General features: G+C 38.0%; 2 protein-coding genes across 13 annotated transcripts in view; both read right to left on the reverse strand.

Moving 5' to 3' along the window:
* The window catches only part of LRCH3 (leucine rich repeats and calponin homology domain containing 3), a 115927-nt gene extending 109298 nt beyond the window's left edge, over positions 1 to 6629 (reverse strand). For 11 of the 12 annotated variants that reach the window (XM_060298204.1, XM_030859176.2, XM_030859158.2 and 8 more), the window contains exon 1: positions 6350 to 6629. In XM_060298204.1, the coding sequence (XP_060154187.1) occupies positions 6350 to 6611 (262 nt within the window). In that variant the 5' untranslated portion in view covers positions 6612 to 6629. The remainder of the gene's footprint in view (positions 1 to 6349) is intronic. The other variant, XM_030859178.2, reaches the window with a different exon arrangement.
* A 5478-nt stretch (positions 6630 to 12107) lies between these two features.
* The window catches only part of FYTTD1 (forty-two-three domain containing 1), a 32434-nt gene continuing 29686 nt past the window's right edge, over positions 12108 to 14855 (reverse strand). Inside the window, exon 9 of the mRNA XM_030859238.3 lies at positions 12108 to 14180. Coding sequence (XP_030715098.1) covers positions 14082 to 14180 — 99 coding nt within the window. The 3' untranslated portion in view covers positions 12108 to 14081. The remainder of the gene's footprint in view (positions 14181 to 14855) is intronic.

The following is a 14855-nucleotide window of genomic DNA, read 5'->3' on the forward strand; positions in this document are numbered from 1 at the left end:
AAAAAGAAAAAAAAAAAAGACAGTATATCTATAGTGGACTACTATTAAAAATTATGCTACAGATCTATATTTTCTGATATTGTATCTCATGTAGTGAAAAAATATTAGATGATAAAACAGCCTTTGTATGATCCCATTTTTAGTTTTTAAAAAGTGAGAATGTGTGTGTGTGTGTGTGTATATATATATACATTTTTTTTTTTTGTCTGTACGCGGGCCTCTCACTGTTGTGGCCTCTCCCGTTGCGGAGCACAGGCTCCGGACGCACAGGCTCAGCGGCCATGGCTCATGGGCCCAGCCGCTACGCGCCATGTGAGATCTTCCCGGACCGGGGCACGAACCCGTGGTTCCCTGCATTGGCAGGTGGACTCTCAACCACTGCGCCACCAGGGAAGCCCCGAGAATGTATATTTCATGAAGAAAAAGTCTGAAGACTTCAAACCAGGCTTCATTACCAGTTGTCTCTGGTAAGTGGAATTACAAATGATCTTTAGTGTCTTCTTTATAACTTTTTGTACTACAATGAGCATGTACAACTCTTAATATCGGAAGGAATGATTTTTAAGTATACTAAATTGAAAGTCTGATTAATCAAATAAAATTAGCTTTGGTGTTTTCTACTCTTCTCTTATTGCTAAGGCTCTTAGAAGCTTCCTGATTTGAACACATAATACTCAGTGGATGATAAATGTGTCAGATATATAGTTAATGCCCCTATTAACAAAGATGACATGCTTTAACAGCAGCCTTTAACAAGATATTTCTAAAAGAAAAAATTATATATCCCCTCCCAGCCCTGAGATGCTAGCAAAGATCTTGTAATTATGATTGAGCCCCCATTTGCTGCTACCTCCTCCCTTTGCCTCTGGCCTTCTCAAACATATTTAGGTGTTTTCATTTCTAGTGACCATGGTGGCTTATTGTATTCACGGATATAGAAAGACACTGCCCAAAGAAGTATGACTTATAAAATAAATAATGCAGAAGAAAATTTCAATTCTATTCAGGGCAGTATGCCCCAACATCACTGTCCAATATAACTTTCTGTGATGAAAAAATTCTATTATTTGTGCTGTCCAACATAACAGACAATAGGTCTGTCTAATGTGCTGTCCAATATGACACATGTGGCTACTAAGCACCTGAAATGTGGCTAGTACAACTAAGGAACCAAATTTTTTTTTAATTTTTAAAAATTTATTTTATTTATTTATTTATTTTTGGCTACGTTGGGTCTTCATTGTTGCGCACAGGCTTTCTCTAGTTGCGGTGAGCGGGGGCTATTCTTCGTTGCGGTGCGCGGGCTTCTCATTGCGGTGGCTTCTCATTGCAGAGCGTGGGCTCTAGGTGCGTGGGCTTCAGTGGTTGTAGCACGCAGGCTCAGTAGTTGTGGCTCACGGGCTCTAGAGCGCAGGCTCAGTAGTTGTGGCACACGGGCTTAGTTGCCCTGCGGCACGTGGGATCTTCCTGGACCAGGGCCTGATCCCATGTCTCCTGCATTGGCAGCCAGATTCTTAACCACTGCGCCACCAGGGAAGCCCAGGAACAAAATTTTTTAATTTTAACTTATTTTAATTTTAATAACCACTTACGGCTAGTAGCTACCATATTGGACAGCACTGTTGTAGAAAAATTCACAGTACATATACTGTGGTTGATACAAAATATACATAAATAAGGATCCAAGTAAAATATGATTTCCACTTAAGACCTGGCATTCCAGTGCATATTTCCAAGACTAACAAAACCATAATTTTGTGGTTTACAGATTGTTTTTTTGAAAAATTAAATGGCCTTCAGGCACTCCTCATTCTTCTTTACATGGGAAATAAGTACCCAGTTCTTTTTTTCTGCCCCCACCCCCACCCCCCGCAATTCTTTAAAGCCTTAACGCTCACGGCTTCAATAAGACTGTGTTACCCTGGCTCACCCACTACATCTCAATTTGTTTCCTTTTTTTGTGTAATCTTAGTCTTCCCCGTCTGCCATCAACCACAGGCTTTTTCCCAAAGCTGAATCCTTGATTCCTTGTTTTCGATCTTCCATTCAGAAAAGATTTCTTACACCTTCGACTATGACCCTATTTGCCTTCTGTAAAACAGCACCACTTCACTACATATAATCTTAAACAAAGTCTTAATCTTTGAGACTGCTTCTCATCTGTAAAATAACTTAAGATGGTTACTACGGTTCCTTTGGCTTTAGGATTCTCCTAATTCTAGTACAGGCCTGGTTACAAAACTTTGTTTATGGTCTTTTCTCAGGCTGATTCCTCTTCTTGCCTTTTTAAATGCTGGTGTACCCCATGGTTACCAGTGACCCTCTTTCTCCAAGAATCAGATAAACTCTTCATTATGACTGTCTCAAATTTATGCTATAGTTCTAACTTCACTCTTAAAAGTTCCAGATTTACATTTCTATTTGCTGCTAAAGATTAACTAGATGCGCTACCAGACACTTAAAGGTATCAGGCAAACTAAAGAAACTGTGTAGCAAACTTCTTTGTCAGTGGCTTAGTTATCAAAAACAGAAGTTTCAGGATCAGATGTATCTGAATTTGAATCCCAGTTCTGTCATTTATTAGCTGTGTAACCTTGATCAGATTAATCTCAAGTCTACATTTTTTCATATGTAAAATGGGGTTAAAACTAGTACTTACAACTCATGGTTTTTGTATGTGCATTTTATATATACAGCTTAGTACAATACCTGGAATATGCTAACAGCTCAATAAATGTTCACTATTATTATCAGTAGCATTATCACCTTCCTAGTCCTACAGGTTTAATAGCTCAGTCAACTTGATGCATTCTGTCTCTTTTAAAAAAATAAATTCAGTCAGCATTTGTACACTTTTATTTTCCAATGTGATCTCTGTTTTTCATTCCTGAATTGTTATTGCAGCCAGCCAAACAAATTACTAGATTTTTAATGCTTACAGGTTAGAGTCTCTTCTTGTTTTTGTTTCCACTGTATCATCTAGCATAATGCCTTACACATAAAGTTTTGCTATTATTAGACAATTCAAATAATCTTTACATCTATTTATTCTTTCATTAGATCCCTTAAGTTCTTCGAGGACAGGGAGTGTCTTGGTCCTCTTTGTATATCTACACCTGAAAATCCCTTAGTCAATAAATGTTTGTTGAATGAATGACTGTTGACTACTCCCCCTCTCTCCAAACCTATCATCAATCTAGCTGCCTCAAATGCAAAAGGTAGCTCTCATATTCTCTAATCCAACCATTTATTCTGATCAAGCTGACCTCCCCACAACTTCATCAAGAGCAGTCTCACTGTATCAGTCAGGACTCCTATTTTGTTTCAAAAAGTCTACTCAGAATAAGCAATAAAAGAATTTTATTAGCTTGCATAATTTGAAAGTCCAAGGATACCGCTAACTTAAGGCCTGGCTATTGATCCAAAAGTTCAAAGGTTACCATCAGAACTTGGCCTCACTCTTTCCATCTTTTGGCTCTGCTTTCAATTTATTGGCAAGCTCCAGGTTCACATTCTATTCTCTCAGCAACCCCAGAGTTCAAAGCATGCCTCTTTCTCAATAGTTCCAATAAAAAATTAACTCTCTCATGTGCTGACAGGAAAATGTGCCTATCTCTGAACCATCACTGTTGCCAGAGGAATGGACTACATTGACTGGCTAGCCCTGACTTATGTGCACACCCTTGTGTCGGGGTGGGACCCATTCCACTGCCTGGAATGGCCTTCCTTCTCATTTCTGCCTCCCCAAATCCAAGCTACAACCTTTCTGCCCCCAAAAGTCTTTCATGATTTCTTTTAAGATTTTCCTTGTTCACTGGATCAAGTAACTCATTCCCAAATAAATATTTCCCTTTTTCTAAAGATCTACCTTTTAAAACAAACAGAAGGGGAAAACCTCAAAAAAATGCTGCATGATGAATTCTAATCATGTCAAGTTATAAATGGTATGGGTAATATGTGCTGTTTCTTAAAATGTAAGGACAGCAGCTCTACCAGATACATTCTATACATTAGGAAAGAACAGACCGTGTGGCAAGTTTAATATAACATTCAAATAATTTTTTTGGCTTTAAATTTTCTATAGGGCCCAAACAAAACATTTTAGCTAACAAAAGTTGGGTCTGAATTCAAAGTACCCTGTGTAACAGGTAGTCTATGGTTTTGGAGTTACCTCAAACAGGATTTCAGTTAGGCTCAAATCCCGGCTAACAACACCTTCCTTGGCCTTTAGCTACAGGTCTTTGAGCAAATTATCTTTCTCTCTCAACCTTGGTTTCACTATCTGTAAAAACAGGAATGGTAATATCTATCTGTACGTAAAAAGGCCGTGTGGCTTGGTGGAGAGAAAAGAGTAAGATGGAACTGGGCTGAAATTCTGCCACTAATATTATTTATATGATTCTTTCTGAGTGACTCATCTGTAAATTCTGAGTGATTCCTCATGTGTAAATGAGGGATAATAATATTTAATCCATTGGTTGTTAAGCATTTAACAAGGCAATGTATTTTAAACACCTACCAATGAATAGTAAACAGTGAAAACTCAATCAATGATGTTATCCACATCAAATCACCTCTTTAAAACAATTCAGAGAATATTTCAGTATTTTTGTACTCACCAAGGTCTGCCAAAAATTTCTTACACTTAATAAGTGATATTTCTAACATGCTAGAAATTAATCTAGTCTAATAGGTTATAAAGTACCTTGTAATCTTTTTCTTCCCCTCTACACTTTTTCTGGCCAGATAAAATGTCAGCCAACAAAAAATTTGGTTTATAAAGAAACTATTAAAGTAATAAAAATAAGTGTGGATAATAACAAATTAAAAATTCAGGGCATAGTAAGGAAAAAAATTCATTGAGATTACTTATTATTCTTCATAAATGCCTTTGCGTTTTGTTAGTTAAAAAAATATTTCTTAAAGGCGAAACACACTGGTCCTAGAACTATTTAAAAGCAGGTAAGATAGTGAGCCAGATAAACTCCTGTGATCAACATATTCTTTAACTCCACGCTTAATGTACTAATACTGAAATGACTCATGCCCATATGAAATCACTATGCTATCCATCTCCTGAACAGTCATATGCCATATAGCCATCTCCTGAACAAAATCGCGAAATGTGGGGTATGAATGACAATTTTAGATGTTGTCTCTCAGAATACATGCAAAAGCCAAGTGGCTGCTCATATTTACATCAGCAAGAAAATTTAATCGTAATGTCATTCACTAAAAAATACAAACTATATTCAGTACAACTGTTTCCAAAAAGATTAAACAAATAGGTATTTGATTCCTTCCATTTTACACTAGAGCAAAAGTTTCTTTGGAAAGAATAGTTTCTTGAAGTAGTGTAACAGTTTTGCTTATCTTTCTAAAATAAGTGAATCATATGTAATACTTAGCAATCTTTAATGAGTGCACAAACATAGAAGTTAACACCTTAGGAAAGGTATATGAAAATAATTACATCATACCACACTACATATAAGGGGATTGACTGTTTTTAATCTACTCCCCGAGAAAGCTATATTTTAAACACAAGAGAAACATATTATATTGAACACCTCAGTAACCAGACACTGTTCTCTACAACTAAGAAAACCAAATACTACCTAATTTATTTTCTTTTCTGTGTTAAAAAAATATGTATAAGGCAAACTGATGTTTGTTTTTAAAAAGCATTAAATACAGATACGGTAGGCAACCTACGCATCTTTTCTAGACAGTTTTCTTCCTTCAACTTTTTTTAAGGGGGCCTGAGGAAAGAGGAAAGGAGTGAGAGTCTGAAGGTGGGCTCTCGTTATTTTTGCAAGTACATTTGGTAAGTCACCTAGACGAAGGGGAGAAAGAAAAGTTAAAGCGTTCGGGTTCACACTAAAAACAACAACTCTTGAAAAAAAACGCCTATGCGGGAGTCATGCTTTCCTGACAATGCAGCGACCAATGCGACTCCGATTAAGAGCGTGCTACAAACCTAAATCTTAGTAAAGTCAATTTGGCATCCCCAATACGAAAGGGCCTGCAAAAACCGGGGCGGAGCAAGGGTCTACCTCAGCAGCGGCACAAGTTAATTTTCTAAGAGAGTAAAACACTCCCCATCAGTCCCCTATGGCCCTCTTTCTCAAGAGATGCTGCTGTCCGCCTCGCCCCAGGCTCGGGGTCTGGCCCGCAGGCCCCAGGGCTGGGTGGGTTGGGGCAGTCGGCTTCTCCCCGGTACCTGGGTCCAGACCAGGAGTAATGGGACCAGTTAACGTAACGACCCGCGATTCTCCGCATCGGCTGCGGCGGCCTCCGACCGCGCCCCGGGCCTCCTGTTGGCAGGGATACCCCCCACCCCACTCACCCGCCCGGGTGGTGTCCGTCAGGTCGTGGTTGGCCGCTCCCCGGGGAAACTCCCTCAGTTTCCGGCCGCTCAGGCTCAGCACCCCGGTTACCGCCGCCTCCTCCAGCGCTCGGTCGAGGGAGCGGCTCCATGAGCCCGGGCCAGGACCTGGGCCTGCCCCGGAGTTCGGGCCGCAGTTAACAACGGAGAGGTTACCTCCCGACGCTACTGGGCCAGAGTACTCTGCAGCAGTAGCCACAGCGACCAAGCCCGCGGCCGCCATTTCCCAGCCGACAACTCTCCGGCCCGCCGGCTCAGCGCATGCGCGGCCAGATGATGGGTGGGCGGGGAAAGGGGCTTACAGACCCCGGACGGGTCCCTTGATGGGCAGGGCTTCAGTGCAGCCCCGCACATCCAGGCGCTGGCCTCCGCCCACGTGAGGTTTCCAAGGGAAATTAAAACGGAACTCACAAATCTGGAGCAGCTCCCTACTCTAGGCTCCCAGCAGCCTTTCTAACATGCCTCAACAAAAAATCTTCCAGACAACTGTTCTCACCAGAATTTCTCTACCTTCCTTCCTCAACACTGGAGGATTAGAGTAAATATTAAGGCTTAACACCGTTGCTGCCAGAAACTTTGGCAGTGAGAGGAGAAACGTTCGACTTCTGTCATTCTATAAGCCAAATGATCCTAATGGAGACTTGTGGATTTATTAACTATTATTGCCTGAGGGAAAAAGAAGTGTTAACCTGGGTCCCAAACTTCATAATTCTCATTGAAAGGGTTGTATAAACCTTCTTCCTTGTACAAAATAGCTTCTTAAGGAAAATAAAACAAACACCCTAATAGTACCTGTTCTTTAAGCAAAATTTTGTTGAACAAAGCTGGGTGAACGGCATTGAAGTCTAAAATTTTAGTTTGGGACCAAAATTAAGGAAGAGAAAATGATCTGATCATAATCTACATGTGGGAAATATAGAACTGAAGTTTTTTTTTTAATCATTCAGTTACTGAAAAAGTAGAAAATACCACTCCATTTGATTAAAAAATTTTAAAAAAATTTTTGCCCACGCCACGTGGCTTGCAGGATTTTAGCTCCTCGATCAGGGATTGAACCCGCACCCTCTGCAGTGAAACAGTGGAGTCCTAACCACTGGACCACCAGGAAATTCCCACCACTTCATTTTAAACCAATTAGACCTTACATATACTGCAACCAGTCTTCAGCATATTCTTGTTTCTTTCACACATTTAAGCCATTCCTGCTAAATGATGTAAATTTCCCCTACAATCAACTAGTATTTTCTGTGGGAAATAGACTGTCAGTTTTTCCTAGATTATTATGTAATTATGAAATCCAGACAAATAAGCCAATTAGAGATTAAAACCACAAAAAGGGCTAAGTTGAAGTGGTGGGTATTAGCCATCAGAATTCAGAGAAAAGCAATCTTGTACGTCGAATGAGGTTTTGAAACAAACCTGAAGAAAGGCTGGAAGGTGAGAGCAATACTCTAAATTTAAAGGAATATCAGCATGAACACATCCAGGTATGATTTATAATGGTTCTTGTGGAGAACATTGCCACAGGCCAAAAAGTTCATGTCAGAGAGTGAAAGAAAATAAGGTTAGAGAGATCCGGTCCATTATTCAAGGTCGGGCTCTTCAATGAAACCTTCATTAGCACTTACCCAACTCCTACATGGAAAAGATTGTAAAAATGTTTAATCTCGGTGCCAAAGCTGATTAGTATTGGTTGCTCGGAGAGTTGTTCTGTGAAATTTTTTTTTAATTAATTAATTTTTGGCTGCGTTGGGTCTTTGTTGCTGTGCGTGGGCTTTCTCTAGTTGTGGCGAGCAGGGGCTACTCTTTGTTGCCATGTGCAGGCTTCTCATTGCGGTGGCTTCTCTTGTTGTGGAGCACAGGCTCTAGGCGCATGGGCTTCAGTAGTTGTGGCATGCGGGCTCAGCAGTTGTGGCTCACGTGCTCTAGAGCACAGGTCTCAGTAGTTGTGGCGCACAGGCTTAGTTGCTCCGCGGCATGTGAGATCTTCCGGATCAGGGCTCAAACCCGTGTCCCCTGCATTGGCGGGCAGATTCTTAACCACGGCGCCACCAGGGAAGCCCTGTTCTGTGAATTCTTGATACTCTGCTCTAGTTTCCTCATCGACAAGTTCCTCATTCAATGTCTCTTATGAACATGATCATCCCTGGCAAGTAACATTTATCCAATGCATGAGTTGGTTTCTGTTATTCTGGACTCCTAAAATTGTTCTTTTACTCTTAGAAAGACTTTAGGCTATTTAAAGAGCAGGTCCTCATTTTATATTTTTTTAGAGCTATTTCAACCACAATAATTAAAAGCATAACCATATATTCCATATTAATGTTACAATGCTATAGAAAGTTGTCAGATATTTAAAATGCACAGATGTCATCTATATTTGATTACCTATTACCTTCCACATTTACACCAAATTCTTCTGACAAATTCTCTATAATATGGCCTCATTCTTCCTATCTACCTGCACATCTCATTGTAATTACAACATACCATGCTAATCCTGGTCTCTGAACTTCTGACCAAGTTTATAGACTTTTGTCACTTTGTCTAGCCAATTAGATTTTAAGGTTCTTAATATGTTTAACTCTATATAATTATCTTCCATATCCTAGACTGAGTGTATCAATAGGAGTTTATGTGCTAATACAGCAGAGGAGGTTGGGAGAAAAAAGAATTACAATTTTTGAGAACAGGGTCTCATTAAGGCCAAAATATCTGTAGACATTAAGTGTGTAGATATTTGAAGGCCAAAACAGAGGCCTGTGGATACAAGAAAAATGAAGATGCTATATATATACTATTATTAATATATGAGAAATAGTCCTACATAAAGGCTGGAAGAAAAGATAGATCAAGAAGTTAATTTTGAGCCTTCTAAGGATTTGTAGTTTCATCTACAAAGTAAAGGTAGAATATGAAGGAATTCTCATCCTACTCCCTCAATATTCTACATAAAGCAAGGGACAAGATCATCTTGTGAGAATGAGGTAAAGGAAATGGAGTCATTGTAGGGCATTCACCAGAGTCTAGTGATGAATAAAAGAAGTGATGAGAAACAGCTGCAAAAGGGCTGTGAGGGGGTTTCCTTGGTGGCGCAGTGGTTGAGAGTCCGCCTGCCGATGCAGGGGACACGGGTTCGTGCCCCGGTCCGGGAAGATCCCACATGCCGCAGAGCGGCTGGGCCCGTGAGCCATGGCCGCTGAGCCTGCGCGTCCGGAGCCTGTACTCTGCAACGGGAGAGGCCACAACAGTGAGAGGCCCGCGTACCGCAAAAAAAAAAAAGGGCTGTGAGCAAAAGGGATACAAGGATTTATAACTTATTCCACTACTGCTCTGTGGTCTGGAAGCAGGAGATGAAAAAATAGGCAATGGGGGTTACTGAATGTTAGGAATAATATAGAGAACTTCCCTGCTTCTTCTTGTGTATTTTACAGGCTGAAAGTTTACTCATTGAACACTAGGGACAAGAGTTTCACTCCAATCTCAGTAACTCTCTCCAGCTCTGCATCTCCCATCATGCAGAAATAAAGTCCTTTCCCTACCTTCACTCACTAGAAATATATTATGGCTACTCCTTTAAGGTCTCACTTTATAAACTCAAAGCAGTAGGATTAAAATCTTGGTCAATCCCATTCTCTTCAAATATAAAGCACAGAAACTGGTTTGTTGAATATATTCAATAAATGTTTGGTCTTACCCTTTCTGACTCCTTTAATAAGAATCACTAATAGTTGACTTTTTAAAACTTTATACAAGAAAATTTAGACAATGTGATTTTCTTCTTAGAGGAAAACAGAAGTGGAAGTAGAAATTAAACACATACACACTAGGGAAACAGTTTTCCTATTCATCTTTAAACAATAGTAAACCTCATCCAAATACATTGAGAAAAAGGAATTTCAGTTCCAGAATGGTATCACATTTCCTTGTTTTATCAAGCTTTTAGCTGAATAGATTTCAGATAGAAAGTAAACTGTAATGGCAGGGAAAAAAACATCCGAAGCCAACAATTTATAAACAAATCTTTAAATCCCTATTAATGGTCTGCAATAGTCCAAAATTCTTGTTGTAAATGCTTTGGGTTTTTTGTTATCATTTCTAAAAAGGGGCTAACTCCAAACTGATTATGCAAAAAGAACCTGATTTTAAGGAAAGCTTAAATCACATGCTTCATTTTTTTTACAGTGGCAAAAAACAAGTAATCATGTAATTCTGATGAAACTTTGAAGGTAGACTGATCACAAATAAAGGAATCATTTTCTGCTCTAATACTGCCTGCATTCAGAATGTATGGTATTCATTCTCTGTAGTGCAAAGTCAGCTATTTCCTCTCCTCTTATCTCCTTAGAGTAATATAAATCAGAACAAAAGTAACCCTGACACTGTGTATGCTGTGTGAATTACAAAGCTATTGACAGCAAAATATGATATACGTATCTATTATAACAAAAAATAACCACTGGGCAATAAAGTCTAAGTTTCTTCATACTTAGAAGTGTTTTTTTGTTTTCGGTACGCGGGCCTCTCACTGTTGTGGCCTCTCCCGTTGCGGAGCACAGGCTCCGGACGCGCAGGCTCCGCGGCATGTGGGATCTTCCCGGACTGGGGCACAAACCCGTGTCCCCTGCATCGGCAGGCGGACTCTCAACCGCTGCGCCACCAGGGAAGCCCAGAAGTATTTTATGATTATAATTAATCATATAATTTATAATTAAAATTGTGGCAAAGTTTATGCCTATTAGAAAAAAATACATAATGTTTGATTAGGAGCACTGGCCTTTTCTAATAGGTCTACCTAACTGGAATACCAAAGTGATGAAATCTCATAATCATCACTGGCGAGTGTATTTACTTACAGTGCTACAAAGGCTAAAGCATGGCTACTACCAATTCTTAGGTATCTGACAAGCCGCACACAATTCCACTACTTTCTGTGGGTGTTCAATTCACAGGAAGTTTATTATGAACTGATAATTAAAAGATCTGAGCTTAAAAAGTGACTCTACCACACACAAGTCTTGAAAAGTTGGGTCTCACTGAACCAAGATGTAAAAAGAGGGGTTAAGCTGGATGATCTCTAAAGGCTCATTCAGCCTAATATACTGCATTCTAAGTAAATTCAATTCTCTATTCTAACTCCTCCTGGCTACTTCCTGTTGGAGCTATGAATGAAATAGTCAAAAGGTAGTCAGTGGGAGGTCAATATGAGTCTAGATTGATTTACCAATTTAATTGGTAGGTAGCTTTTCAAACCCTAAAAATTATAGTCATTACAAACTTCTTTGTAACACAGAACAATCTAAAAACCACAACTCAATCTTTATAGCTAAGAATAAACCATGTAAGACCTGTAATATTTTATTTGTTAAAAATGAACAGCTTCAGAATAAATCTAAATGCAACTTTTCCAAAAAATGCCAAAAAGTACAGTGTAAAGCATCTCCTTATTAAATATAAACTTTCATTTTGTGATGCACTGCATCAATGTTTTGGATACACCTTGATGCAAAGGGAAATTTAAGTTGCATCCTGTTAAAAAAACAAAAAAAAGCTTTAAGAACTGAAAAAGGATAATTATAACCACATTCCAAGAAGGGAAAATTTTCCTCCAAAAAAGCATATTCTTTTGTTTACATACAACATGTTAGCACTCAAGAATTTTAATTTGGCTGTAACAAAGGCAAGATTCTGTATTTAAAAAGAAAATGAATTACAGATGCATGAAGAGCAAAAGTTTAATATACCAAAGACACTTTGTTTGATACACTTAATATCAATATTTGGGGCAATTTTTAAGATTAAAAAAAGGCATTAATAATAGCTCTGTACAATAATATTTAAAATAACAAGAAAACGAAAACATCTTTATACCATATTTTCACAAACTGTTCTAAAGACAGCAAACTCGTGCTCAGTTGTTTTTCCTTTGCTTCAAAATAAGTTACCAGTAATTCTCAACCAGTCTAAAATGTATTGTTCATAGATCGAATCTAAGCATTCATATTTGCAAAAACGTTTTGCACTGAGTCCTCAGCCTATGGAGAGACTACAGTTTACTTTCAAATTGTATGACTGGCTTCCAATAATCCCTTATCAGTAGACTTACAAGCAAAATACCAGATATTAAGGATCAGATTTAATTCTTTGGTATAAGCAGGAAACTGTTATTGATAGCTTTCCGTGGCTAGCATAAACCAAGTAACCCAAGGAGCATGAGAGACAACAATGAAGTCTAGTACACACCGCAAAGCAGGCAGGAGCCATGACTTAATGTTTCGTGTTTTTTTAACAGGGAAAATCAACACTAATAATACACTGTTTGGAAACTAACACCTACTTAGAGGTTTCAACATTATAGCAAACCAAAAAGTTAAGCTTCAAAATGACCAAACTTGTAACGTGTAGTCTATTTTGCTGCGTTTTGGCATTATACCCTAACTTATAATTTACAACCATCTAAGGACGTTTAGCACTAGCTTGGCACAACGAACTAACTCCTCCTAACCCTCCAGAGTGTGGGGGGAAAACCCTCTTCTCACCCTAAATACCTGAACTTTATACAAGAAATCAGAAGCAAAGGTACAAAACAAGGTTATAATGTAACTCTATTATCATTTTGCACTTTTTACCTGGTGACATATACATTTTTATTTTTAGAGCTGTATACTGTTTAATTTAGCAAACTTAAAGTTTAACTTCTCTAAAAAGAAGTCTAGGGCTTTATGGCTAATTTTACTATCAAAATATTTAAGGGACTCAATCCATTTTAAAATTATAATTATAAATATCATTTGAAGAATTCTTTGTGGACACTAGACTCAAGACTACACTAAATCCAAACAGTATACCTGTGACCTAGGTTTTAAAGTTTTTCTCCTCAGTTACCTGTCTTCCACCTGCTACTTCCTCTCATGCTTTCTTCATTTCCTAAACACAAATTATCAGATTTTTACACTAGACTTTCCTCAGAGGAGGCTCTCTATCAGATAACCTTGTAAACACCCATTTATAGCTTTCAAACACTAAAAACACTAACATTTTAAACTGAGCCTATGCCTAGAGTCACATTTCTTGTTAAAAGTTCAGCATTAAGGATTTACTTAATCCTTAATTTACTTAATCCTTAAACTCTGGAGGATTAACCTAACATTTGAAAAATGAACCAAGTTCAGATATTCCCATAAACCTTAAACCCCCAAACTGGAATTCTAATAATTTTTTTATATCCCTAATGAAGAAAAGTCAATTGCACTTATTACATCAACACTATTAAAGAATAAGTGACAGCAACAAAGGGACCTACTTCAAATCCTGAAGACCAAGATTTACCATGGCAAAGTGTGAAACAATGGGCAAAGGTGATGAGATCCTAAATACCACTATCATAAAAATAATCAATTTCTATCTTTCCGCCTTCTTTCTGCTGCATGAGAAACCAAAGAAGTCAAATAGAGAATTGTTCTGTCTGGGCCAACCATGAAATCTTTAAGAACATATAGGTATAGTCCCTGTTTTTCTTTCAGGGCATTATTTATACATGTTAAAAAAAAACAACAACTTCAAAAATAAAAAATAAGAGTTATTTAGCCTTGTGAATATTTTGAAATAAAGTTTCTTGAATTTCTGTGATGCACTCTTCAAAGAATTCGATTTTTAAAAGAGTCATCACTCAAAAGTCCCTTTGACATGGGACCTATCCCACAGTTACAAAGCGGCTTCCTCCTTTGTTGAAAGTGAGAGTGGCTCTTTGTTCCTTCAGGATCCCAAATCGCTCATTTAAAGTCATCCCTGTCTAGAGAAAACGAAACAAAACAAAAATTAACAACTTGCCTGTAAGCCACATTTGCTTTGGAACAATAACGTGATCATAATGGTGATTCATAGTAAAAACAGCTAACATTTCCTGAATATTTATATGTATGAACTCCTTTAATTCTAACAAACACCATATGAAATAGGTGAATTTAGTGAAGTTTAGAGAAGTTAGTTAAGTTGCCTACTTGCAGCTTTAGAATTGAAACTGACTCAGAAACCCTATCTCCTAACCATTATAATATTATGTACTATATAAAACACATACGCTATAATGCTTACAAGTATATACCCAAAGATTTCTCTATTTGAATTATTTTTAGGGTCTGCAAACACTGCCACCAACTCTAGTGATGCCTCTGATAAAAGTTATTTAGATTTGTGAATATTTTGAAACAAATTTTCTTTAATTTCTGAGTTCATTACAAATACTTAAATCAAATTCAAATCAAAATCTGGTTTTGATTAATAGCAGAAAAAGCACCCCAATTATACTTCATTTCTGAAAGGAAAGTAACAAGTGACAAAATAAAATAAAAATCAGCAAAATAAATTTGGTCGAATTTCCTTCCATACAGAAATTCTTATCTTCAGTTCCAAAGATTCTTATGTCAATGACAAAATGCAACAAATAAAAATTCTCAGCAAATTACAA

Source organism: Globicephala melas, chromosome 4 (assembly GCF_963455315.2).
Source record: "Globicephala melas chromosome 4, mGloMel1.2, whole genome shotgun sequence".
Lineage (NCBI taxonomy): Eukaryota > Metazoa > Chordata > Mammalia > Artiodactyla > Delphinidae > Globicephala > Globicephala melas.